The following is a 25,788-nucleotide window of genomic DNA, read 5'->3' on the forward strand; positions in this document are numbered from 1 at the left end:
ATCATTAACATTTTACTTGCAACATCAGAAGCGGTTTTAATAAATAGCTTCACTGTGTCTCAGAAACATTGCAAAGTGAGCTGTTTGCCCTGGCTAAGGAACGAGAGCAAATTCGACAAAACTGCACTTCCAACACACAGCTTCATCCAGCAGGGGGGCACCTCTGAAAACTCCAGGGGCATGTGCTCACATCCAGTCGGGTGAAACTATACCAGGAGCACCAATGCAGAAAACGTGCCCCGATACGTTGACAGTGAAAAGGCACGAATGGTTTTCTGCTCATCAAAGGTGAAGATGTCAATTCTTGCAGGGTGAGCCAGTGCGCCACAGAGTATCAGCACCGAGCACTCCCACACCATGAGCAACAGAGGTCAAACGTGAAATACTAGACAATCTACCCTCAGCCATGTGCCTTAACCCTCATTTTAGGAGACATCCCCGACGACATTGCGACCTTTCTCCCCACATTAAGTGTCTTAGGATCAAGAAACTGTTGAACTACCAGTTGTGGACGTTGGACTGGCACTCACAAGGAACTAAATGAAAATTGTCCAGGTCTCAATTAGTAGCCTTACAACTGGCAGAGGTGCTCTTCATCCATCAGTCATGGCTACCTTCCACCCTAACTACTCCTGGTGAAGCAGCAGCGTTCTTTTTTTTAAAATCATAGTTAGGTTTTGCCTACACCCCCCCATCAGTTTGCAGCCCCTTAACATCATTAGGTAATGGAAGAGTTAAAATTTCAGAACGGCAAGTAGTTTAATTGAGTCAGGTCAGGTTCCTGCACCTGCGCTTCTGTGTCCAAATCATTTATTTAATTTTTTTTAACTTGTTCTTGCATGGAGAAGGTGGTGATGGGCCGTCTCCTTGAACGCTGCAGTCCTTGTGGCGACGGTGCTCCTACAGTGGTGTGGGGTCAGGAATTCCAGGATTCTGACCCAGGTATGATGACGCAATGGTGATGTATGTCCATGTCAGGATGGTGTGTGACTGGGGAGGTGGTCTTGGGGTGATGGCGTTCCCATGGTATTGCTATTGGCAACTGCCTGCGCTGTCCACATTGCACCCCCACCTGAATTGGCGAGTGACGATCATCTCCCTGCCAGTTGTAGCCTGACCCTATGGACCCTCAGGGATGTCCTGAGACAAGTCTGGACAATCTCCATTTAGTTCCTCGTGAGTGCAAGCCCAACACACACAACTGATAATTCTACGGTTTCTTAGTCGTAGGACAATTAATGTGGGGAGAAGAAACATCACACAGTGCAGTAGGGTGTCTCTCCTAAAACGAGGGTTAAGGCACATAGCTGAGGGTATCTGGACTTGTATTTTACATCTGACAGGATGAGCTGCAGCCTAAACTGATAGTTTCACTCTCCCTGGAAATGTTTTGAATTTACCTGCAGGAAATCGATTGTTGATCATACATAAGAATTGAGAACAGGAGTAAGCCATTCGGCCCCTCGAGCCTGCTCCGCCATTCAATAAGATCATGGCTGATCTTTTATCTCAACTCCACCTTCCTGCACTATCCCCATATCCCTCGATTCCCTTAATATCCAAAAATCTATCAATCTCTGTCTTGAATATACTCAACGACTGAGCCTCCACAGCCCTCTGGGGTAGAGGATTCCAAAGATTCACCACCCTCTGAGTGAAGACATTTCTCATCTCAGTCCTAAATGGTCGACCCCTTATTCTGAGACTGTGACCCCTGGTTCTAGACTCCCCAGCCAGGGGAAACATCCTCCCTGCATCTAGCCTGTCAAGCCCTGTAAGAATTTTGTATGTTTCAATTAGATCACCTCTCGTTCTTCTAAACTCTAGAGAATATAGGCCTAGTCTACTCAATCTCTCCTCATAGGACAATCCCCCCATCCCAGGAACCAGTCTAGTGAACCTTCGTTGCACTCCCTCTATGACAAGTATATCCTTCCTTAGGTAAGGAGATGAAAACTGTACACAATACTCCAGGTGTGGTCTCACCAGGGCCCTATATAATTGCAGTAAGACATCTTTACTCTTGTACTCAAATCCTCTTGTAATAAAGGCCAACATACCATTTGCTTTCCTAATTGCTTGCTGTACCTGCATGTTAACTTTCAGTGATTCGTGTACAAGGACACCCAGGTCCCTCTGAACAGCAACATTTCCCAATCTCTCACCATTTAAAAAATACTCTGCTTTTCTATTTTTCCTACCAAAGTGGATAACTTCTCATTTCTCCACATTATATTCCATTTGCCATGTTCTCGCCCACTCACTTAGCCTGTCTACATCCCCTTGAAGCCTCCTTGCATCCTCCTCACAACTTACATTCCCACCCAGCTTTGTATCATCAGCAAACTTGGATATTTTACATTTGGTCCCCTCATCCAAATCATTGATGTAGATTGTGAAAAGCTGAGGCCCAAGCACTGATCCTTGCGATACCCCACTAGTTACAGCCTGCCAACCCGAAAATGACCCGTTTATTCCTACTCTCTGTTTTCTGTCCGTTAACCAATCCACAATCCATGCTAGTATAATAACCCCAATCCCATGAGCCCTAATTTTGTTTTATAACCTCTTGTGTGGCACCTTATCGAATGCCTTCTGAAAATCCAAAAACACCATATCCATTGGTTCCCCCTTATCTATTCTGCTGGTTACAACCTCAAAAAACTCCAACAGATTCGTCAAACACGATTTCCTTTTCATAAATCCGTGTTGACTCTGCCCAATCCTATTATTATTTTCTAAGTGCCCTGTTACCACGTCCTTAATAATAGATTCTAGCATTTTCCCTACTACTGATGTCAGGCTAACTGGTCTGTAGTTCCGAGTTTTCTCCCCCCCCCCCCCGCTCCTTTCATAAATATTGGGGTTACATTTGCTACCTTCCAATCCGCAGGAACCATTCTAGAATCAATGGAATTTTGGAGAATGACAACCAATGCATCCACTATCTCTATAGCCACCTCTTTCAAAACCCTAGGATGTAGGCCATCAGGTCCAGGGGATTGAATGGCTTTCGGTCCCATTAATTTCTCCAGTACTATTTTTTTTTTTTTTTTTAATAATACTGATTTATTTCAGCTCCTCGTTCTCACTAGACCCTTGGTTCTCCACTATTTCCGGGAGGTTTTTTGTATCTTCTTCCGTGAAGACAGACGCAAAGTATTTGTTTAATTTCTCTGCCATTTCCTTATTCCCCATTATAATTTCTCCTGTCTCAGCCTGTAAGGGACCCACATTTACTTTCGCTAATCTTTTCCTTTTTACATACTTATAGAAACTTTTATAGTCTGTTTTTATGTCTCTCGCTAGTTTACTCTCATTCTATTTTCCCTTTCGCTATCAATTTCTTGGTCCTCCTTTGCTGAATTCTAAAATCTTCCCAATCCTCAGACTTACTGCTCTTTTTGGCAACATTATAAGCCTCTTCCTTTGATCTAATACTATCTTTAACTTCTCTTGTTAGCCACGGTTGGACCACTTTTCCTGTGGGGTTTACTAGAAGCAAGATTCAGGATATAGAAAGAATAAGACAGGCAAGCCTGGGCCAGTTCAAGTCAACTCCAGAAATAAACTATTATTACATCAATCACGTATTCTTTTGTAGACTTATCTACCATTCGTGCCATAATTACAACAGTGACCCCACTTCAAAAGTACTTCATTGGCTGTAAAGTGCTTTGAGACGTCCGGTGGTCGTGAAAGGCGCTATATAAATGCAAGTCTTTCTTTTCATGCCTTAATAAAGGAATAATAGAAATTAAATAAGAATTTGGAAGCTGGTTTTGGCCATGTTCCCCATACCTCTGACCAAAAGAAAATCATGAAACAAATTAGCTCTAAAACTGGCGCCCCCAATGGCTCGCAGAGTTTACCCACCCAGTAGCCGAGCCACACAGACCAAGAAGGTCGCAGATTCGAGCCCCAGTCCCTGCCGCGCCACCTGATCACAGCCAGGGCAGTGGTAGGGGAGCTACAACTGGCCTCAGCATCCCTGGGTTAAGCCAGCCTCCCTCCTCACTTGCTCACTAAGCAATGGCACTTGCGGGCAAAGCACAACGTGGGGATGTCAGATGAGGACAGGATTGGGCGTGCTGCGATACCCACCACAGCTGAATAGCCCGCTGACACTGCCCTCTGCTGACATGTGAATAATGGCCATGTGACAAGATACTGGAGGGTTCCTGATACCTTTAGGGTAACAAGTGGTTTACAACCTCAGTAGATAGAGAGGGGAGAACGTTGGCGAGAGAATAAAACTCTGAAGACAACAAAATGGCGCCCTCAAATCTTAGAAATGAGAAAATAATAATAAACAAAGCGCACACTCAGCTCCTATTCAACTGGACAGAGGGGCTTAGGAACATGGGAACAACAACATCTTGCATTTATATTGCACCTTGAACATAGTAAAACTTCCCAAGGCGCTTCACAGGAGAGTAATAAGGAACATAGGAACAGGAGGAGGCCATTCAGCCCCTCGAGCCTGGTCCGCCATTCAGTTAGATCACGGCTGATCTGCACCTCAACTCTATTTACCTGCCTTTGCTCCGTATCCCTCGATACCCTTATCTGACACAAATCTATCGATCGTAGTCCAATTGACCCCCAGCATAAAGCAACTTTTCAGCCTCTATGCCCCAGCAAGACAGGAGCCAGCTGGTGTGTCAGGACTTGCCGTCTGTAACTGAAGCACTGAGAAGCTGTTCGGTACGGAGATGCTGGGGAAAGCCCCTCTCGTGCTGCTTGGCAACTGTTGCAAGCAGCCTCTGCAGTCCTGTACAAGTACAGTATCAAGTGCACGCCTTCATGTTCTACACTTTCAATAATTTACCCTGCAACCCTGCGGTGACATAGCTGCTTTTCTCTGATCTGCCTGTAGACTTTCAGTGGAAAGGACCTCTTCACAACTCCCTGCGTTCCTACGCCTTTCCACAGCAGTATGTCTCTGGGCAGTCTGGTCTTACACGTCTGGCTCCTCCAAGCTCCAAATACACCATCTTACACACTCTTCCTCCACCACACGTGCGCAGTGAATTGAAGATTCTTCACACCATCAAACTCATTCTCTCCCAGGGCCTCCAAACTGCGCCACTCTTCACCTCCCTCACTCTTCCCTTCTCTGTTAATCTGCAATATTTTAGAAGTCAAGTTTGGCCGATTTACCTCATTTTATCTCCTACTTATTTCAATCTTGGCTGCGTACTGCACCGTGGACCTTGGCCCTTCACCTGAGTTTCTTAAAGACACAGTCACGATGCAACAGCTTCGCACGACGGTGGAAGCCCAAAGTAAGGACAGTGGCGGGGATGAGTAGGTGAAGCTCGTCTGGGCCGCACAATGCAGAACGAACATAACGATCCACAAATAAAGAGTCAGCTCAGTGGGTAGCACTCCCGCCTCCAAGTCCGAAGGTTGTGGGTTCAAGTCCCACTCCAGAGATGGGAGCACAAAATCTAACCAGTGCTAGTACTGAGGGCATGATGCACTGCTGGAGATTCCGTCTTTCAGATGTGACGTTAAACCAAGCGGCTGCCCTCTCAGGTGGACACGACACTACTCAAAGAAGAACAGGGGAGTTCTCCCCGGTGTCCTGGCCAAAATTTATCCCTAAAATCACTAAAAAACAGATTATCTGGTCATTTATTTCATTGTGGTTTGTGGGAGCTTGCTGTGCGCAAATTGACTGCCATGTTTCCCTACAATACAACCGTGACTACACTGCAAAAGTACAGCAAAGTGCTTTGGGACGTCTTGTGGTCATGAATGGCGCTATATAAGTGCAAGTCTATCTTTAAGCAGTTCAACATCTCACAAAAGGTTATTGACTGATATAATGCAATTTGCATACGATCCAATGAAACCACACTTGAGAGGGGGAGGTTTCTCCGCAGTTGTAGGAGTAGTGTTTTTTTCTTTTGTGGCTTATCCTCCCTCCTCCCTTCTTGAAGGCTTGGGACTCCTTGCTGCAATGGAGTTCCGCAGGGGACGGGTGTCATCTAGAACCTTGGCCAAATGCTCATCATTCACGTGCGACTCTTGGCCATGAAGGTCGGTGGGCTATTCGACAGTGGGGGGCATCACAGCCGAGCCCAGTGCTGTCCTCAACCGACATCCGCAAACGTGTCCTTCTAGCAGGGAGTCCCCGGATAGTGACGAGAAGCAGAACCCCAGATTTTTTTCTCCCTCCCTTGCCCAACGAACATCCAGGCGGATGTTGCACTCCTGCCACTGCCCTAGCTCCGGTCAGCTAACTCAGTAGGGGCCAGGAACCAAACTTGGGGATGTTCCTGGTCGAATTGACTCACCTGCTGCTGAATTCAATGACTCATAGGATCTTACAGCACAGAAGGAGGCCATTTGGCCCATCGTGCCTGTGCCGGCTCTTTGAAAGAGCTCTCCAATTAGTCCCACTACGCTGCAAAATTTTTCCTTTTCAAGTATTTGTCCAATTCTCCTTTGAAAGCTACTGTTGAATCTGCTTCCACCACCCGATCAGGCAGTGCATTCCAGATCATAACAGTTCGCTGCGTAAACATCTCTCTCGTCTCCAGGGTTCTCATCTCCAGATTCTACAGGACATTGGGAAATGACACGGAAACCTACTCAGACACTCGCGGAGTCGGATGCAATCTTTACACCAGTGTAATTAATACTGTATTTTACACAGTAAGCCAATGAATGAGCAGCTATCTCGGCCCACTATGTTATTGAGTTGGAGCACAAGTTCTCCTGTTACTCAACACTTGCGTCCGGGTTAAATATGTAAAAAATTAGTTGATTTTTTAATCGGTGTATAATAACTTGCCGCAACACAATGTATCCAGCTTGTTCCAGTACCGTGTGCACTGACTGGCTGCCTCGGCTCAGGACCGCGTACGCTGATTGGCCAGTTTAGCCCAGTACTATGCAGATTGGTTGGCTGACTCAGTCCAGTATTGTCACATTGTCTCATTATTTCATCGACCCTCTGACTCAGTCCCGTATCCTGTACAACAAATTGTTTTAGTATTGGGCGTATATGACTCATCCCAGGATTTTATTTTGTCTCCCTCTTGCTGTTCCTGTACACACAAAGCAGCCCATGGGTCCCATCTGGTTCTCGATTTCCCCAGTTGTCCTATACCCTCACCCGGTCCAGTTTTGTAACCGTTTGGAGTGACCTTGAAGGGAAAACACTCCGCACACGCACATAAATAGAGCTTGAACAGCCACTTTAATTTGGCTGCCCGTCCTTGAAATGGAGTTTGGAAATATGAGATGTCTGGTCAACTGAAAGACCCTGGAGACGAGAGGGGAATGTCAACCTTGTATCTTAGCTTGCAGTGCATGCCATCAACATGAAACCAACCCCCTGCTCCCTGACACACACGTAAAAAATAAAACCAGGCCCAATTCACATCACTAACAGTAACTCAGAATACTCTCCAAGGGGCCAAGGTAAATGTCAGCATAGTTACACTACAATACCTGACTGATCAAGGCACACCTATCTTAAATATTCCTTTCCCATTGACTCACAAGAGGTCACTGTTCAGGAGGGTATGAAGAATGGGTGCGCAGTACATTCTGCTAATAATAAAGCTTGATTGAACCCAGGCCAAGTCTTTCGTTCAGGTTGTCCATCCTTGTTTGTATGCTTTACCGCTATTCATCTTTTACCATTTTTCCACTCATTCATCCTTTGGATGAAATGTTAAACCAAGCTCCACCCCCCATCTCCTTATTTGATCAAGATCCCATGGCACTATTCAAACAAGAGATGGCTTTCTCCTGATGTCCTGGCCAACATTACTTTATAACCAATGCCACCAGAAGAAGTTTATTGCTCATTAATCCTAACGCTACTTGTGGGATCTTGTGCGCACATGGCCACTGTATCTGCCTAAATAACCACATTCAGTTCACTACAAAAGGTAATTCATTGTAAGTGAAGCACTTTGGGATGTTTGAGGGACACAATAAAGTTCTAACTATGAATGCAAATCTACCTTCCTTGACCTTGCTAGAATAGGTGTTAGCTGTGGCTCAGTGGGTAGCACTCTCGCCTGCATTAGAAGATTGTACGCCAGAGACTTGAGCACATACTCCAGGAGTGCTGCACTGTCGGGCATAAAAGATCCCATGGCACTAGTTCAAAGAAGAGCAGGGGAGTTCTCCCCGGTGTCCTGGCAAATATTTATCCCTCAACCAACATCATTAAAAACACATTGGGGGAGAAATTGGGTGGAGCCGCTAACGGGGCGCCAAGCTCGCCTGGGCGCAGGATTTTGCGCTGCGATTGGAGCAGCAGCGATCACCGGAAATTCAGCTTGAGCGCCCCGAGAGGGACACGGGGCGAGGCTCGAGGCGCTCCGCGTCCCTCTTAGGGCGCTGAAACTGAATATCGCAGCTCAACGTGCCGCAGCGCCACGGCGCGCTGCGGTACTGCAGGCCTTCCTCCCATTCTTAAGGGGGAGGGGCCTGCACCAGCGCGATGAGCGATCGCGAGTGCCGGCAAGAGAGCCCGGCACCGAGGAGAAGTGCCGGGCTCTTGGAAAACAGCCGGCAATGCCGAGGGGGAAGAACAAGAGGCCGGGGACGGAGGTGCTGGCAGGCAGCCGCCGAAAAAATGGCCGCCCCGCACCTCCACCTTAATTTGCGCCACTGCCACCACAGGTAGGCCCCGTGAACCGGGCGCGATTAACGAGCGGTGCTACAGAGGCGGTCGCTGCCAAATATCGCGATCGGGGCGGTAGTGGGGCGCTGCGCACACCGATGACGTCATCGGCGGCAGCGCAGCGCAACAGGCTAACATCGCCATTAGCGCCCCAGCTAAATATCGCAGGAGGCGTGGCCAGTGGCGCTAAAGCCACCGAGTGCCCTCTTTAGGCGCTAACTGGTGGCGCAGCCCACCGAATTTCTCCCCCATTATCTGGTCGTTGCTGTTTTTGGGATCTTGCTCTGCGCAAAGTGTTTCCTACATTACAACAGTGACATCCTTCTTGTAGCATTAGGGCTTTCTCTGCAATGCTTAAATCCTGAAACTGAAAGCCCCCGCCACCCCCACCCCCACTAAACAATTAGCTCTCTGTGCTCAAGTGCGTCACAATCGTCTCACAAATGGTGCATGCTCGTGGTTTTTGCAGCTCTCCTCAACATAAGCAACAGTCACGGTCAATTCAAGATACTTCACATGCGCGAGACAAGTCAACTTAGAAATCGAAAATAAAATCCTCAGCATGAACGGATGCATTATCCTCCCAGATTACATCTGACACATAATAGCACGAACATCAAGGCAAGCAACATTCAAGTCAAACGTATTTCAAGCCAGCTTGTGTCACGCATATAATTGTGGTACTTGATCCCCTCCCCACCCCACCACTCCCCCACTCCTCATAGGACAAACAACCCTGTGCTGCCGACCCGCAGACAGGCTGAACAGAGTCGTTTAATCCTATTAAACACTCCAGTGATCAGAAAACACAGCTTTTGAGTAACAGCTCGATCGGGGAGGCCAACACGGACTCATTCGTCAGCAGATTAACTCGCTGAATCGCAAGTTCAGGTGATCGCCTGCCTCAAATGAGATTGAGAGAGTCAGGAAGGAAGACAATACACAAATAGTAATGCGATATTCTTTGTTACAATCAGGAGTATCCCCCCCACAGCACCAGAACTTAACCCTTTCTGTAATTAGAGGATGCAGAATATTCCTGCCTCATTGCTGGAGATTAGTGCATAGGAGAGAAGGGACAACAAGTGTTAGCCGTGTCACAGTGGGTAGCACTCTCGCCTTTGGGTCAAATGGCTGCGGGTTCAAATCCCACTACAGAGCCTTGAACACAAAATCTAGGCTGACACTTGACACTTCAGTACTGAGGGAGCGCGGCACTGTCGGAGGTGACGTCTTTCAGGTGAGTTGTAAAACTGAGACCCCCCATCTGTCCTCTCCGGTGGATGTAAAAGATCCCACGACCAACACACAAAACAAACCAGATGATCTGTTCATTATCTCATTGCTGCTTGTTGGGCCTTGCTGTGTGCAAGTTGGGGTTTCCCTGCATTACAACAGTGACTACACTTGAAGAGTACCTCATTGACTGTGAAGCGCTTTGGGACTTCCGGAGGGCGTGAAAAGTGCTGTATAAATGCAAATTCTCTTTCTTAATGTATATACTTATACTTCGTAACATCCCAGTGCAACAGCCATATTTGGCAGGGTAGGCTCATTGCCATCAATGGCCCAGTCATAAGAGTTGAAGCAGTGCTCTTCAAACAACGGTTTACTTCAAACTTTTGGTCAAATGCCAAAATCCCAAGCCATGCTCGAGAAAGGCCACTCTCGGGAATGCTCCACTATCAGAAAGTGATGGGATGCAGATTTGTGCCTTGCAATGTCAACTGTGCCTTTGGCCAGTTCTCGAGTGGAGGCCAAAGGATTTCCCAAAAGGAATGGAGAAACAAAACCTCATCCTCAAGCTCGAAGGAGACTCCTTCACTTGCTCTCTGGATTCGGAGGCAGCTTGATCTTCCGAATTCACTCCCTGCGTTTCTCTTGCTAAAAACTAAGGTAGGAGGAGGAAGCAGCACCGAATGCAAACTCTCGTCAACTTCCCGCAGCCAAAAAACAGCACGAGCGACAGCCCCGGTGACGCTTGGAGCAGCCAATCCAGTGAGCGTCAGAAATGTAGGAGAAACAGGCCTTGGATGGGTTTGTAACACACGGAGGTATGTCGATCGAAGGAATAGAGAGCGCGTGATCCGCGGGGCACAGTTTGATCTGATGATTCAGATGGACCTGGTTCCCATAGCAGCCCACACTAAGAACTGCGCTAAAGTGTTGCTTGGCTATTAACACTAGCGCTGCGGCAGAGAATCCAGCGGATGTGAAGTAACACCTCGCATTGTCGTATCAAAAGGAATTGATGACACTAGATGTGATTCATGACATGAGAACATAGTTGGCTCATCTCTGTGTGCAGACTGGGTGAAGTGTCTCTCAGGGTCCCTGTAAAGAGAAAGGAGGAGGGCAGAGGACATGCTGCACTCCAATAGCCTGGTGGGTAAGGGCAGCACCTGGTATAGCAGTAGGCCAATCACGACAAAAAGGTCGCAGGTTTGTTCACTGGCCTGTGTTGAGCTATAAGAATTGTTGGACAAAGAAAGATCATGGTGCGTCTAGTTCAGCTTCCACCAGCCTGGTAGTCGGATGATACAACGATAATGGAGTTGTTGACTAATCATGGCAATCAATTTCCATCAAGTAGTCTACAACAGACTCAGACATGAGGCGAGGAGAACCTCAGTGGTGGAGAGCTTAGGGAACCACAGGTCCAAAGTTACATTGTTCCTCCCAAGCACGCTACACTTAAGAACATAAGAAATAGGAGCAGGAGTCGGCCATTCAGCCCTTCAAGCCTGCTCCGCCATTCAATAAGGTCATGGCTGATCTTCTATCTCATCTCCACTTTCCTGCACTATCCCCATATCCTCTGATTCCCTTAATATCCAAAAATCTATCGATCTCTGTCTTGAATATACTCAACGACTGAGCCTCCACAGCCCTCTGGGGTAGAGAATTCCAAAGATTCACCACCCTCCGAGTGAACAAAATTTCTCCTCATCTCAGTCCTAAATGGCCGACCCCTTATTCCGAGACTGTGACCCCTGGTTCAAGACTCCCCAGCCAGGGGGAACATCCTCCCTGCATCTACCCTGTCGAGCCCTGCAAGAATTTTGTATGTTTCAATGAGATCACCTCTCATTCTTCTAAATTCCAGAGAATATAGGCCTAGTCTACTGAATCTCTCCTCATAGGACAATCCCCCCATCCCAGGAACTAGTTCGGTGAACCTTTATTGCACTCCCTCGATGGCAAGTATATCCTTCCTTGGGTAAGGGGACCAAAACTGTACACAATACCAGGGCCCTACATAATTGCAGTAAGACATCGTTACTCTTATACTCAAATCCTCTTGTAATAAAGGCCAATATACTATTTGCTTTCCTAATTGCTTGCTGTACTTGCATGTTAACTTTCAGTGCCTCGTGTACAAGGACACCCAGGTCCCTCTGAACACCAACATTTCCCAATCTCACACCATTTTAAAAATACTCTGCTTTTCTATTTTTCCTACCAAAGTTGATAACTTCACATTTCTCCACATTATATTCCATTTGCCATGTTCTTGCCCATTCACTTAGCCTGTTTATATCCCCTTAAAGCCTCCTTGCATCCTCCTCACAACTTACATTCCCACCTAGCATTGTATCATCAGCAAACTTGGATATAATACATTTGGTCCCCTCATCCAAATCATTGATATAGATTGCGAATAACTGAGGCCCAAGCACTGATCCTTGCGGTACTCCACCAGTTACAGCCTGCCAACCCGAAAATGACTCGTTTATTCCTACTCTCTGTTAACCAATCCTCAATCCATGCTAGTATATTACCCGCAATCCCATGAGCCCTAATTTTGTTTAACAACCTCTTGTGTGGCACCTTATCAAAGGCCTTCTGAAAATCCAAATACACCACATCCACTGGTTCCCCCTTATCTATTCTGCTAGTTACAACCTCAAAAAACTCTTAACAGATTAGTCAATCATGACATGTTATAATTACTCATATACTGTGCATCTGAATGAATCAATATGAACTGCTTCCACCGTCTCCCCAGGGAGCGCACTGGAATAATGTTTGCACAGATTCGTTTTGCATTTACCAATAACAACCACAGCTTGTATTTATATAGCACCTGTAATGTAGTAAAACGTCCCAAGGCGCTGCACAGGAGCATTATAAAACAAAATTTGACACCGAGCCACATAAGGAGATAGCAGGACAGGTGACCAAAAGCTTGGTCAAAGAGGTAGGTTTTAAGGAGTGTCTTAAAGGAGGAGAGGTGGACAGGTGTAGGGAGGGAATTCCAGAGCTTAGGGCCTTGGCAGCTGAAGGCACGGCCGCCAGTGGTGGAGCGATTAAAATCAGGGATGCTCAAGAGGCCAGAATTAGAGGAGCACAGATATCTCGGTGGGGGGGTGGTGGGGCTGGAGGAGATTACAGAGATAGGGAGGGACGAAGGCCATTGGAGGGATTTGAAAACAAGGATGAGAATTTTAAAATTGAGGTGTTGCTTAGCCGGGAGCCAATGTAGGTCAGCGAGCACAGGGGTGATGGGTGAACGGGACTTGGTGCGAGTTAGGGCACGGGGCAGTGAGCACAGGGGTGATGGGTGAACGGGACTTGGTGCGAGTTAGGGCACGGGGCAGTGAGCACAGGGGTGATGGGTGAACGGGACTTGGTGTGAGTTAGGACACGGGCAGCAGAGCTTTGGATGAGCTCGAGTTTACAGAGGGTAGAACATGGGAGGCCAGCCAGGAGTGCGTTGGAATAGTCAAGTCCAGAGGTAACAAAGGCATGGATAGGGTTTCAGCAGTGCAGGCAGTCAGCTGATCACAGCTGGGGTAGCTGTGGATGGCACTGTAATTGCCAAAAGCACCTTTGCGAGGGAGAAACCAAGTCAGTCGGGCTTCCTACTCGTGAACTCGGCTAGAAGGTATGGATGTGTCTCTCTGTATGGGGGGAGGGGGCGGAGGGAAGTAAAGAAATCCAGGTTCGGCTACAATGCCTTCTGTAGTCAAATAGCCTGCCAACATCGGACATGAAGGATCGCTACCTTAAGGTGTTGCCGAAGATTTGCTCTTGCCTATGGGACTCTTACCCCAGCAAGAGTCAGCGGTGTCAGGAGAGGAACGCAACAAATTGGGAGACGGGAAGGAGAAAGCCTCACCCCTCACAAATAACAAATTCCCCGTCTTCCGAGGAAGGAGCTGGCAGCATCACATGGGGTCTGCAATTCCAGACTTTCAGGGTGTGAAGCCCAATGAAGGGTGGGTAGGTATTTTTCCAAGCACATACGATATCAAACGGTGGCTTATTAAACCTCACAAAAACCACTAAACAAAACCCCGGAATTCCCCACCAGGTCGACGCAAAGCCAAAGTCTCGGCGACACACAAACGTTCTCCGATTCTCACATGCACGCCAGGCCAAGGTTTGCACAACACTCTGGGACACTCAGGGCGTCTGCTCCCTTAAATATATCCTTTTATGTCCAATATCAAACTAAAACAGAATTAAGATCGGGGAGAGAGAGAGAGAGAGAAAAAAAGCTTCTCTCTAAAACACAAGTTGTTCCCATGGGCTTTGCTCCTCAAAGCTCTTTATAGCCAAGCTTTGCAAGACAGCTCCTCAAAAGGACAAAAACCGAGGGACAGGGAGTCTCCTGAACAATATCCATTTTTGTCATGACACTTAATGCCTTTCCTGTCACTTCCCCATTTGCTGCAAAGGCCACAGCACCTCTGGAATGCCTCTCACAACCCAGAGGAAAGAATGCCCGGAATGTGGGCCCAGCTCCAGGCACATTCCTGAGAATCAGACAAGGGTTGGGAACCCATTTGTGAGCTTCCATTTCAGGCCTTTTAGGCACCAGCTTCAGTTGCAGCCCGTACAATGAGAGGCGGATTTCATTACAAGCCAGCATTTGCCCTTTTCAGCGCAAGCGGCCACGGTTTAGCTGGGATCGGGAGGAGATTGAGGCTCAGCAGTTACTCTGGGCAGCATTGTTTCCAAACCAGCATCCCCACACCAGAGGCAGAGCTACTATCTGACTTAAATGCCCTTTATTTATTCACACAAGGCGCCCACCCCGAGTTAAAATAAAAACTCTTTCAAATAGCGCTCGCAAAGTACTTTTGCACCAGAGGGAAGAAAAATAAAGATGTGATGAAGGCAGACAAAGGGGACTGGGCCTAAAGAAAGCCCTTCAATCATTCACTGAACCCTGGTGTACTCCAACCGCTTGGGAGAGCGTACAATCGTCAGATGGAAATTCCTGAAATTTTGAAGAGTTTCCTATCTCCAGTGAAAGCCCTTCACAGCACATTATTCTCCAGGTAAACAATGAGATCCAACAGCAGGTGGTAAAACCCTGGATTACCAGGTCTGTATTCCACAAACACCCCCGCGAGGCTGGGATATTCCAGCACCTTCCTTCAGCTTCTTTTAAAGACCAAAAGTTGAAATGTCCCCAAGACCGAATCGTTTCATTTTGAACACTTCTTGTTCCCCAGGCTCTGGTCAGCACTTGACCATGGAACCCCCAAGGAGTATCAGCTCCAAGTCTTGTTCTTTCCATATAAACGCCCAGAGATGTGTTCAATCCAGCAAGTCCTGCATAGTAATCAACCGAGAGATCTACTTTATTCTGTGGTGGGGTGGGGGGTGAGTATGACGGGTCAGAGGAGCTCCGATTCCAACCAGAATCCAGCCTCCGTCACACACGACCACCATCCACGAGTTATTCCCGAGCCGCAGCACGTCAGAACGCCATTATCTCGGACTACAGGTATCACAACACAGTGTGAGCGACTGGCTCAGCACCAGATTCCCAATCCCACCCGATACTTCCATCATGATACACTGTGCATGTGCGGAATAGTGAGCTATCTGAACCAGATAGCAATTAAACAAAACACACAGGGGAAACACAACACAAGAAAGAAAGAGGAAAGATTGCACTCTCTCAACCTCAAGAGGTCACAAAGTGCTTTACAGGCAATGAAGTGCAGTCACTGTTGTAACGCACAGCAAGCTCCCACAAACAGCAATGTGATCATGACCAGATAATCTGTTTTTGACATGCTGATTGAGGGATAAATATTTGCCAGGACACCGGGGAGAACTCCCCTGCTCTTCTTCGAAATAGTGCCGTGGGATCATTTACATCCACCTGAGAGCGCAGATGGAGCCTCGGTTTAATATCTCAGCCGAAAAGACGGCACCTCCAACAGTGCAGCACTCCCTCAGTACTGCACTGGAGTGTGAGCCTAGATTTTGTCCTCAAGTGGGGCTTGAACAGATTATCTGGTCATTATCACATAGCTGTTTGTGGGATCTTGCTGTGTGCAAATTGGCTGCCATGTTCCCCACATACAACAGTGACTCCACTTCAAAAGTACTTCATTGGCTGTAAAGCATTTTGGGACGTCCTGAGGTTGTGAAAAGCGCTGTATAAATGCAAGTCTTTCTTTTTTGAGCCCACAATCCTCCGACTGAAGAGGCGAGAGTGCTGCCCACTGAGCCGAGGTGACACCAAGGTCAGTTTGGCATCACTGTCCCAAGACCACACCAAGCTTCCTCAATCACTTTGCACACCGGAAATGGTCCATGGTGTGTGAAAGCAACCATGTTTAAAATAAAACAGAAAGCCCATCACAAGAGTGTGAACCACAAGTACAAATTCCAGCTATAACCACATGGCAGCGCCGTCAAAACTGAATGAATGTGAGATAATGTTACATTCTTATTAATCCTTACAGTACTGTGAACATATTACCCCACATACGGATGAATGTAGTGTGCATGAGGGATCACAATGCACCCTTTTACCCCCTGAGATATACCAGAAATAATATGGATGCCCACCATTCTCTCCAAATGGTGGAAAAGCAGCATGCCGATAGATCCAATAACTCAGGTTAAAATTATTAAATCACATTTACAGTACATTATAAAAGTATATTAATAAAATTATTCAGCAGATAAAATAGCAATACAGCATCCCAATATATTTTAAATTGTCAATCATTTAAACACAGTCACTTGATGAACATTTTACTCAAGTGTACACCTTCTGTGCTTATGGAGTTCTTCCTCGCTGCAGGATAAGGTTGACCCGATTGAAGTAAAGAGGAGCAGCTATCTCAAGGCCTTTATGCCAAAAGAAGCCTTTCACGTCACAGGTGTTAATCGGAGACATCTGCCTTCCGAGCAGGATATTCCCCAGCGGGAGAACCCTTACAGCCAACGGCTCTTTTTTTTTTTTGCAGTGGCAAATGTGTGCGCACTCTCCAAAGATGTCATCCTATTCTCCTGTTAGGGGTCTTTCTGAAGGTAATAATATAAACTAGAGAGGAGTCACCTTCTTTGAAACTACCCCCGACAGTACCCGTGTCTTTGATTTATCTTCAGGCTCTCGAGCAAAAAAAAAAGGACAAAGGAAAACTTCAGTAACAGCAGCCATGACTCGCCATTTTGAATATCCCAGCACCCTGGCCTCAGTCCGATCTCACAGGAAAAGGCAGAAAGAGATTTGAAACACAACAGATGCCCGTTTCAGTCACAGTGGGTATCTGCTTCTAAAAATGGTCCATGGAACCCATGAGGACAAGAAAATAAAGATAGGTAACGAATTTTTAAGTTTAAATTAAAAGAAAGAACTTGCATTTCCATAGCGCCTTTCACAACCTCAGAACGTCCCAAAGCGCATCACAGCCAATGAAGTGTAACCACTGTTGTAATACAGGAAACACAGCAGCCAATTTGCACACAGCAAGATCCCACAAACAGTGATAATGACCAGATAATCGGTTTTGATGGTATTGGTTGAGGGATAAATATTGACCAGGACACGGGAGAACTCTCCTGCTCTTCTTCAAAAAGTACCGTGGGATCTTTTAAGTCCACGAGAGAGTAGATGGAGCCCTCGGTTTAACGTCTCATCCGAAAGATCGCACCTCCGACAGTGCAGCACTCCCTCAGTGCAGCACTCCCTCAGTGCTGCATTGGAGTGTCAGTCTAGATTATGCGCTCGAGTCTCTGGAGTGGGACTTGAACCCACGACCTTCTGACTCAAGCAGCGAGTGTGCTACCCACTGAGCTACGGCTGACGCCTCAATGAAACGGTAGAAGATCGATAGAGTACGGCATGTTAGTCAGAAATGAAAGATATCGCTCTCTGATGGCTCGCAGGGTTAGTACACCCATTGGTGTAGAGCCACACAGAGCTGGGAAGTCCAGTGTCGAGCCCTGTGCGCACGGAGGTAGGTGAACTCAGCGGAGGCAGTAATTGGGGGTGACACAACTGGCCTCAACATCACTGTGTAGGGAAGGGTGGAGAAATGATATCGGCCAAGCTTCCCACCTCCACGAGAGAATGCGCACGTGTAGTTATCAGGTGAGGGTAGGACTGTCTCTGTTGAGATGCTCCCCACAATCGAATAGCTGCCCTGAATTCACTGCCTGCCCATATAGAACAGTCGCTCGGACGAGGTCCCAGAGGTTACCTTGGCACCCGTGACACCTTCCTTCAGCACAAGTCGAGCCCCCAGCAGCAGAAGGGAAACAATTAATGAAGCTAGTCTGCTCAGGAGGTACTTCTACAGGTGTAGCCAGGTTAAAGGGATTGCTGCCATGTCCAGAAATGCCGCTTCAGACCCTCGACACACCTGGGCCAAACCAAGAGGACTTCACAGAAGCTCATTCTCACCAGAAACAGGACAACGGAGAGTCAACAATAACAACGTGCATTTATAAAGCGCCTCTAACGTCGTAAAGCCTCCCAAGGAGCTTCGCAGGAGTGTAAATCAGACAACAATTGACACCGAGCCAAAGGAGGAGACATTAGAACAGGTGACCAAAAGCTTGGCCAAAGAGGTAGGTTTCAAGGAGCGTCTTAAAAGGAGGGAGAAAGGGAGAAGTTTAGGGAGGGAATTTCAGGCCTTCCAGAAGTCATATTTACCTTCTTGTGTAGCAAGTTTCCCAGTTAAAAACTTTTAAAGAGCATGACTGCAATGAATTTTTCACATTTCTAATGATCAAATCTCTCCCCAGATCGGTCGCACTTTCATCCCGTCCAGTATTACGAGTACATGCCACACGTCTTAGCATTCCGACTATTTATAGTATTCCAGCTATGTACTGGACAGTCACAAGCCAGCATCATCTCCCCTGATGCAGGATTCCAGCTGCATACTGTGTATCTACCACGAGGTTTAGAATCAGCAGTGGGAAGCTCACAAACCGTCCAAAATCATGTTAGATGGTCATTGGGAGGGTGTTTCAGGGTCGAACACAAACAGTGGGGTTAGAAATGAGACGGAAACCCTTGGGATTCTCCCCAATTTCAATTTCAATTTTATTTGTCACATAACCAAATACAACAAGTGAAATCCAGTCAGTGAAATGCTTTTTTCTCAACGAGCCGAGCGCACCAAGCAGCAAAGGACACTTAGCTGCCTGGTACGCACAGAGCCCGCAAGGACGGCAGCCACCTTCATCGGCCTCGCTCCGCCTTTCCCGCACTCCTGCCCGCCCCTCCCCTGATGGTCCAGTAAGTTTATCCAGCCAATAGGCAAGTCACACAGGCCAGACAGGTCTCTGGGCTGTCAGCTGATCGCAACGAGGCAGACATCCTGCAAGTGATCTTGTGCCTTGGATTAGGGAGGAGAAACTGGGCAACGTGTCAGCCATGGCTCACTGGGTAGCACTCTCGCCTCTGAGTCAGAAGGTCGAGGGTTCAAATCCCACTCCAGAGACTCAAGCACAAAAATTTAGGCCGAAAATCCAGTGCAGTACTGCGGGAGTGCTGCGGTCAGATTTGCCGTCTTTCAAATGTCTTTTTTCTTTTCAACAGTGCTGGAAAGTTTCTGTGTACACCAGGGTACAAGTAGCCTAATGGTTATCCGACTGGGCTAACATCAACCAGAGGTCAAGAATTCAAATTTGACCATTGTAAAACTGAATTCAGTAAATCTGGTGACAGATAAAGTGATCCTCAAAGCTTCTGTATTGCTGCAATAATTCTGGTAACAGATTCAATATTTACTTTCCAAAGGGAATTGGATAAATGCCTGAAGGGAAACATTTGCAGGGCTATAAAGGACAGGGAAGTGGGACTAATTGGATAGCTCGTTCAAAGAGCCGGCACAGGCACGGTGAGCCGAAACCCCCCCCGCCCCCCCCTCGAGCTCCCCCCTCCCCACACAGTGCTCCCCCCCCACCCCCACCCATCGAGCTCCCCCCTCGCCCCCCACACACCGAGCTCGGCCCCACACACACCGAGCTCCCAACCCCCCACACACCGAGCTCGCGCACCCCCCCCCCCCCCCACACCGAGCTGGCCCCCCCCACACACCGAGCTCGGCCCCCCCCCCACACACACCGAGCTCGGCCCCCCCCCCCCACACACACTGAGCTCCCCCCCCCCACCCCCGCACACCGAGCTCGGCCCCCCACGCACACCGAGCTCCCCCCCCCCCAACCCCCGCACACCGAGCTCGGCCCCCCACGCACACAGAGCTCCCCCCCCCCCAACCCCCGCACACCGAGCTCGGCCCCCCCCCCAACCCCCGCACACCGAGCTCGGCCCCCCACGCACACAGAGCTCCCCCCCCCCCCAACCCCCGCACACCGAGCTCGGCCCCCCCCCCCAACCCCCGCACACCGAGCTCGGCCCCCCCCACCTCGCACACCGAGCTCGGCCCCCCCACCTCGCACACCGAGCTCGGCCCCCCCACCTCGCACACCGAGCTCGGCCCCCCCACCTCGCACACCGAGCTCGGCCCCCCCCACCTCGCACACCGAGCTCGGCCCCCCCCCACCTCGCACACCGAGCTCGGCCCCCCCACCTCGCACACCGAGCTCGGCCCCCCCCCACCTCGCACACCGAGCTCGGCCCCCCCCACCTCGCACACCGAGCTCGGCCCCCCCCACCTCGCACACCGAGCTCGGCCCCCCCCACCTCGCACACCGAGCTCGGCCCCCCCCCCACCTCGCACACCGAGCTCGGCCCCCCCCACCTCGTACACCGAGCTCGGCCCCCCCACCTCGCACACCGAGCTCGGGCCCCCCCCCCACGCACACCGAGCTCCCCCCCCCCCCCACGCACACCGAGCTCCCCCCCCCCCCCCCACGCACACCGAGCTCCCCCCCCCCACCCCCGCACACCGAGCTCGGCCCCCCACGCACACCGAGCTCGGCCCCCCACGCACACAGAGCTCCCCCCCCCCCGAACCCCCGCACACCGAGCTCGGCCCCCCCCCCCCAACCCCCGCACACCGAGCTCGGCCCCCCCCACCTCACACACCGAGCTCGGCCCCCCCACCTCGCACACCGAGCTCGGCCCCCCCACCTCGCACACCGAGCTCGGCCCCCCCACCTCGCACACCGAGCTCGGCCCCCCCCCCACCTCGCACACCGAGCTCGGCCCCCCCCCACCTCGCACACCGAGCTCGGCCCCCCCACCTCGCACACCGAGCTCGGCCCCCCCACCTCGCACACCGAGCTCGGCCCCCCCACCTCGCACACCGAGCTCGCCCCCCCTCACTGCAAAGCACACAGAGATTAGCTGCACCGAAATGGCCTGAGACACCCTGCCTGCCCCTTTAAAGCTGGCGACAGCCGGCTAATTCCGCCCAATCGCAATGCGGCGATCTCACTGAGGTGTTTAGATGATTAAAAGATTCAATAGGGTAGATAGCGAGAAACTATTGCCTCTGGTGGTGGGGCGGGGGAGAGAGTCCAGAAAGAGGGGGTATAATCTTAAAATTAGAGCTGGGTCGTTCAGGGGTGAAGCACTTCTTCACAAAAGGTGGTGGAGATCAGGAACTCTCTGCCCCAAAAGCTGTTGAAGCTGGGGGTCAATTGAAAATTTCAAAACTGAGAGAATTAATAGCAAGGGTATTAAGGGTTATGTAACCAAGGTGGCTAGGTTGAGTTTAGATCAGCCATGATCTAATATAATAGCGGAACAGGCTCGAGGGGCTGAATGGCCTTCCCATTATTAAAAAATCCACGAGTCCTCCAGTGTCACTTGGGACTGGCCACCACGGGGAGCAGAGGATGTCTGGTGACTGGGAATTGCCTTAGTGCATCTAAAGCAAACCATCTGTAACCAAGGGTAACCCGTGGATGGGAACGCGGGCAAGATCGGAATCAGTGTGGGAGTTAAGGTGTTGTTGCAGAGTTCTCCGCCCCGCCCATCCTCGCAAACGGTTGCTTGGCTGGTTGGTGATCTTGACTCCATTGTCTTCACTCCCACTTATCTCTAACTGATGTGTTTTGTCAACAGAGAAACAGGTTTAACAAGGGCTGACCGAACTCTCATTACAGCTTTGAAAGGCCTATCTGGAAATAAGGCCCTGGGGAACTGAGGCTTATTACAAAGAGAGAGAAAATAAATGCTCCCATGATCTAATATGGGCCTCAATTTCCTCTTTCTGTCATTAAGTGCAAACTGGATTCAAATACCCAGCGAAAAAAAACACAACAGAGCCCCAGACAGCACGAATTGAGAAAAGACATTTCAACCCATCTTCACAGCACATGTACAATCCTGCCTACCATAGACTCCTCCCATTTAATCTCCCGAGGAGAAAGTTCTGTTAAATACTCCTTGATCCGTAAAGGTTATCAAGCATCATCCCAGAATACTCGCCCGTCCTGACTCCCTACTATTTAACCTTGGTCTGCTCCTCTCCAGACTCCTCCCCCAGTCCTAACCGCACAGTACATTGTTATAGTTTGTTTTTTACATGAAGTATTGAGGGAGTAAGGGGTGTTCTCAGCGTCCTGGGCCAACATTCCTCCCTCACCCAACCAACACTGTCAAAAATCAGATGAGCTGCTGTTTGTGGAACCTGATTGCTTGGCTGTTGTGTCAACGACAGTGACTGCGCTTCATAAATAATCCATTGGTTGCGAGGCACCCCAAGGTGGTGCTCTGGTGTTAGATAAATGCAGGTTCGTTCATCCTTTGCTCTCTGGACACAGAGGTTGGATATACGGCACAGAAACTCCCTGAATGTCTTCATTTTCACAAACACTGAACAGCTGTAACAATAAGTGGGATAACTCGATCATTGTCACAATGCCTTTTAGGGCCTTATCTTTTGATCTTCTCTGGCTATACTCATGGAGATATCAAAGGTATAACCAGGGAAGATCAAAAGATAAAGCCTTAAAAAGCCCAGTGCTTTAAAAGAAAAGCCCTTTAACAACGAGCCCAGAGCATCCCCCCCATTAACGACGAGCCCAGCGCGTTCCCCCCCATTAACGAGCCCAGAGCGTCCCCCCCATTAACGAGCCCAGAGCGTTCCCCCCCATTAACGGGCCCAGAGCATCCCCCCCCCCCAATTAACAATGAGCCCAGCGCATCCTCCCTTTAATGAGCCCAGAGCATCCCCCCATAAAGAAGCCCAGAGCGTCCCCCCTATTTCACCACCAGAAATCCCTTTCAGAAACGGGAACCTAAATCCAATCATACACTTGGTCTCAGGGCTTCCTTCACCCTGGATCCCAAGACCACAAACTGGCTGGTTAGGGAGGAGCAATTCCTGACAATGTCCCAACGATGGATTTTCCAGTGCATTCTGGGAGCTGCACAAATGGCAGCCAAGATTTGTGATTGAAATCCATGAGATTGCCTCGGCGCGCACGCACGCACGCACGCACGCACGCACGCACGCACGCACGCACACACGCACACACACACACACACTCCTATAACATCCACATCAAAGTTCCCGCCGTATATGCAAAGAGCTGGAAAAGGAATCAAACCACAGTGCGCGAGTCTAAATGGAAAAAAAACACTCCATCGAATATCAGGGGAGCATCGACCTTAGAATAGTTCAATCACCTCCCGCCAATACAGAATCCGTGTCGCAGAATACACATGGAGCAGCACTACAGCCTCACATCAGTGCCGGCACCGACTGAAGGAACTCCCAGCACAGGTCATATCTACTGACCAATTCCCAAACCACAGACTGCGAGGAGCAGGCATTCACACCGATCTGAATACAGCACTGCGCTGAACAATCTGAACTTCACATGGTAACCAAGATTAGTTCTGCCCACCTTTGCAATCTTCTTGTTGGCCTTTCGCCCCCAAATAGAAGGTACTGATATGTAGACACAATTGACATTACGAACACTTGCAGCAACAATTAAGTTATTTCATGGACTCCCTGCCGCTTGTAACTTTTGCGGCCGGGATGTGTCCGTGTTTCATACTTATTTGCACCCCCTGTTCGATTATTTAAGGGGGCTGCTCCTCAATTTCTAGCTGCACCAGTCCCACAATCCTGATCTTTGGCCACCCGATGCAGAGGGAGGCGGATAGGTCAGAGGACCTTCTCGTGGGTCTGTTCCTGGGCCTGGTCAAGGTGACCATCCATAGGTCCAGGACAGACACGGCCCTGGGGAGGGGGGTCACTCTGGTGCCTGACTCTCTTCCGTCGTCTTGTCTGCATCCGGGTGGCCCTGGAGATGGCGCATGCAGTGTCCAGCAGTAGGCTTGAGGCCTTCTGCGACTGCTGGGCACCGCAGGGACTAGGGTGTTTTACGGACACCAGGAATGATATCAATGTTATTAAATGAAAAGAAAGTATCTCAAGATGCTGGTTCTCTGGTAGCCCAGAGTCACTATAGCCATTGGAGACCACTGCTGTCGCAGGTACCTACCATACATCTTGCCCTCGTCAGACAGGATAATCTTCCGTCGACCGCACGGTGGATATATCGCCAAGGCCTCCTGGAAGCTCTGCTCAATGTCGGGACTCCATACTCCCTCTGCGTCATTGTCCAACGATTTTTCCAACGCCTCCGCCCCATCCTCCCTCCCGTCTCCGGGGCTCCCGCTCCCGTTCCAGTCGTTGGACGCAATTGTGACAGCTGGCGGGGCTCCGAGCAGAGCCGGTGGTCACTGAAGAGAAACCTGCAAAGACAGCGAGGACAGCACGAGGTTAGCGCGCACAAGTCAGAGAAAGAGTCATCGTCCATCGGCAACCACAGGACATGTGCCATGGACTGGCACCAACGCATATCCAGCCTTGGCCATGCCACCCACTGTTTATCTCAGTGACTTCAGAGACTTGAGCACAAAAATCTGGGCTGCACTCTCGGAGATACCTTCTCACGGATGAGACGTTAAACTGAGGCGCCATCTGCCGTCTCAGGTCGACGTAAAAGATCCCATGGCACTATTGCGAAGAAGAGCGGGAGAGTTATCCCCGGTGTACTGGCCAATATTTATCCCGCAATCAACATCTGGTCATTATCACATTGCTGTTTATGGGATCTTGCTGTGTGCAAATTGGCTGCCGGGTTTCCTACATAACAAGAGTGACTACACTTCACAAGTACTTCATTGGCTGTAAAGTGCTTTTGGACATCCTGAGGTCGTGAAAGGCGCTATATAAATGCAAGTCCTTTCTTTTATTTCTTTCATTAACAGTGCTGGAAAGTTATACCAGTTCTGGATGAGCAGAAATTTCCTCCAACTAAATATTGGGAAGACCGAAGCCATTGTTTTCGGTCCCCGCCACAAACTCCGTTCCCTCGCCACCGACTCCATCGTCTCCCTAACATCTGTCTGAGGCTGAACCACACTGTTCGCAACCTTGGTGCCATATTTGACCCTGAAATGAGCTTCCGACCACATATCCACAGCATAACTAAGACCGCCTATTTCCACCTCCGCAACATTGCCCGACTCCGCCCCTACCTCAGCTTATCTGCTGTTGAAATGCTCATCCATGCCTTTGTAACCTCCAGACTTGACTGTTCCAACGCACTCCTGGCTGGCCTCCCACATTCCACCCTACGTAAACTTGAGGTCATTCAAAACTCGGCTACCCATGTCCTAACTCGCACCAAGTCCCGTTCACCCCTGTGTTCGCTGACCTACATTGGCTCCCGGTTAAGCAACACCTCGATTTTAAAATTCTCACCCTTGATTTCAAATCCCTCCATGGCATCGCCCCTCCCTATCTCTGTAATCTCCTTCAGCCCCACAACCCGCTCCTCTAATTCTGCCCTCTTGAGCATCCCCGATTATAATCGCTCCACCATTGGTGGATGTGCCTTCAGCTGCCAAATCCTAAGCTCTGGAAATCCCTCCGCCTCTCTACCTCTCTTTCCTCCTTTAAGACGCTTCTTAAAACCTACCTCTT

General features: G+C 49.4%; 1 protein-coding gene across 6 annotated transcripts in view; it reads right to left on the reverse strand.

The window, feature by feature from the left end:
* Positions 1-24,535, reverse strand: part of LOC147105333 (transcriptional enhancer factor TEF-5-like) — a 644,902-nt gene extending 620,367 nt beyond the window's left edge. For 4 of the 6 annotated variants that reach the window (XM_086011604.1, XM_086011603.1, XM_086011602.1 and 1 more), the window contains exon 1: positions 24,299-24,535. In XM_086011604.1, the coding sequence (XP_085867730.1) occupies positions 24,299-24,305 (7 nt within the window). In that variant the 5' untranslated portion in view covers positions 24,306-24,535. The remainder of the gene's footprint in view (positions 1-24,298) is intronic. The other 2 variants (XM_086011599.1, XM_086011600.1) reach the window with 1 other exon arrangement.
* Positions 24,536-25,788: the final 1,253 nt, after the last annotated feature.

This window comes from Somniosus microcephalus, chromosome 18 (genome assembly GCF_052327205.1).
Source record: "Somniosus microcephalus isolate GS21.2 chromosome 18, FLI_Smic_1.0, whole genome shotgun sequence".
Taxonomy (NCBI): Eukaryota; Metazoa; Chordata; class Chondrichthyes; order Squaliformes; family Somniosidae; genus Somniosus; species Somniosus microcephalus.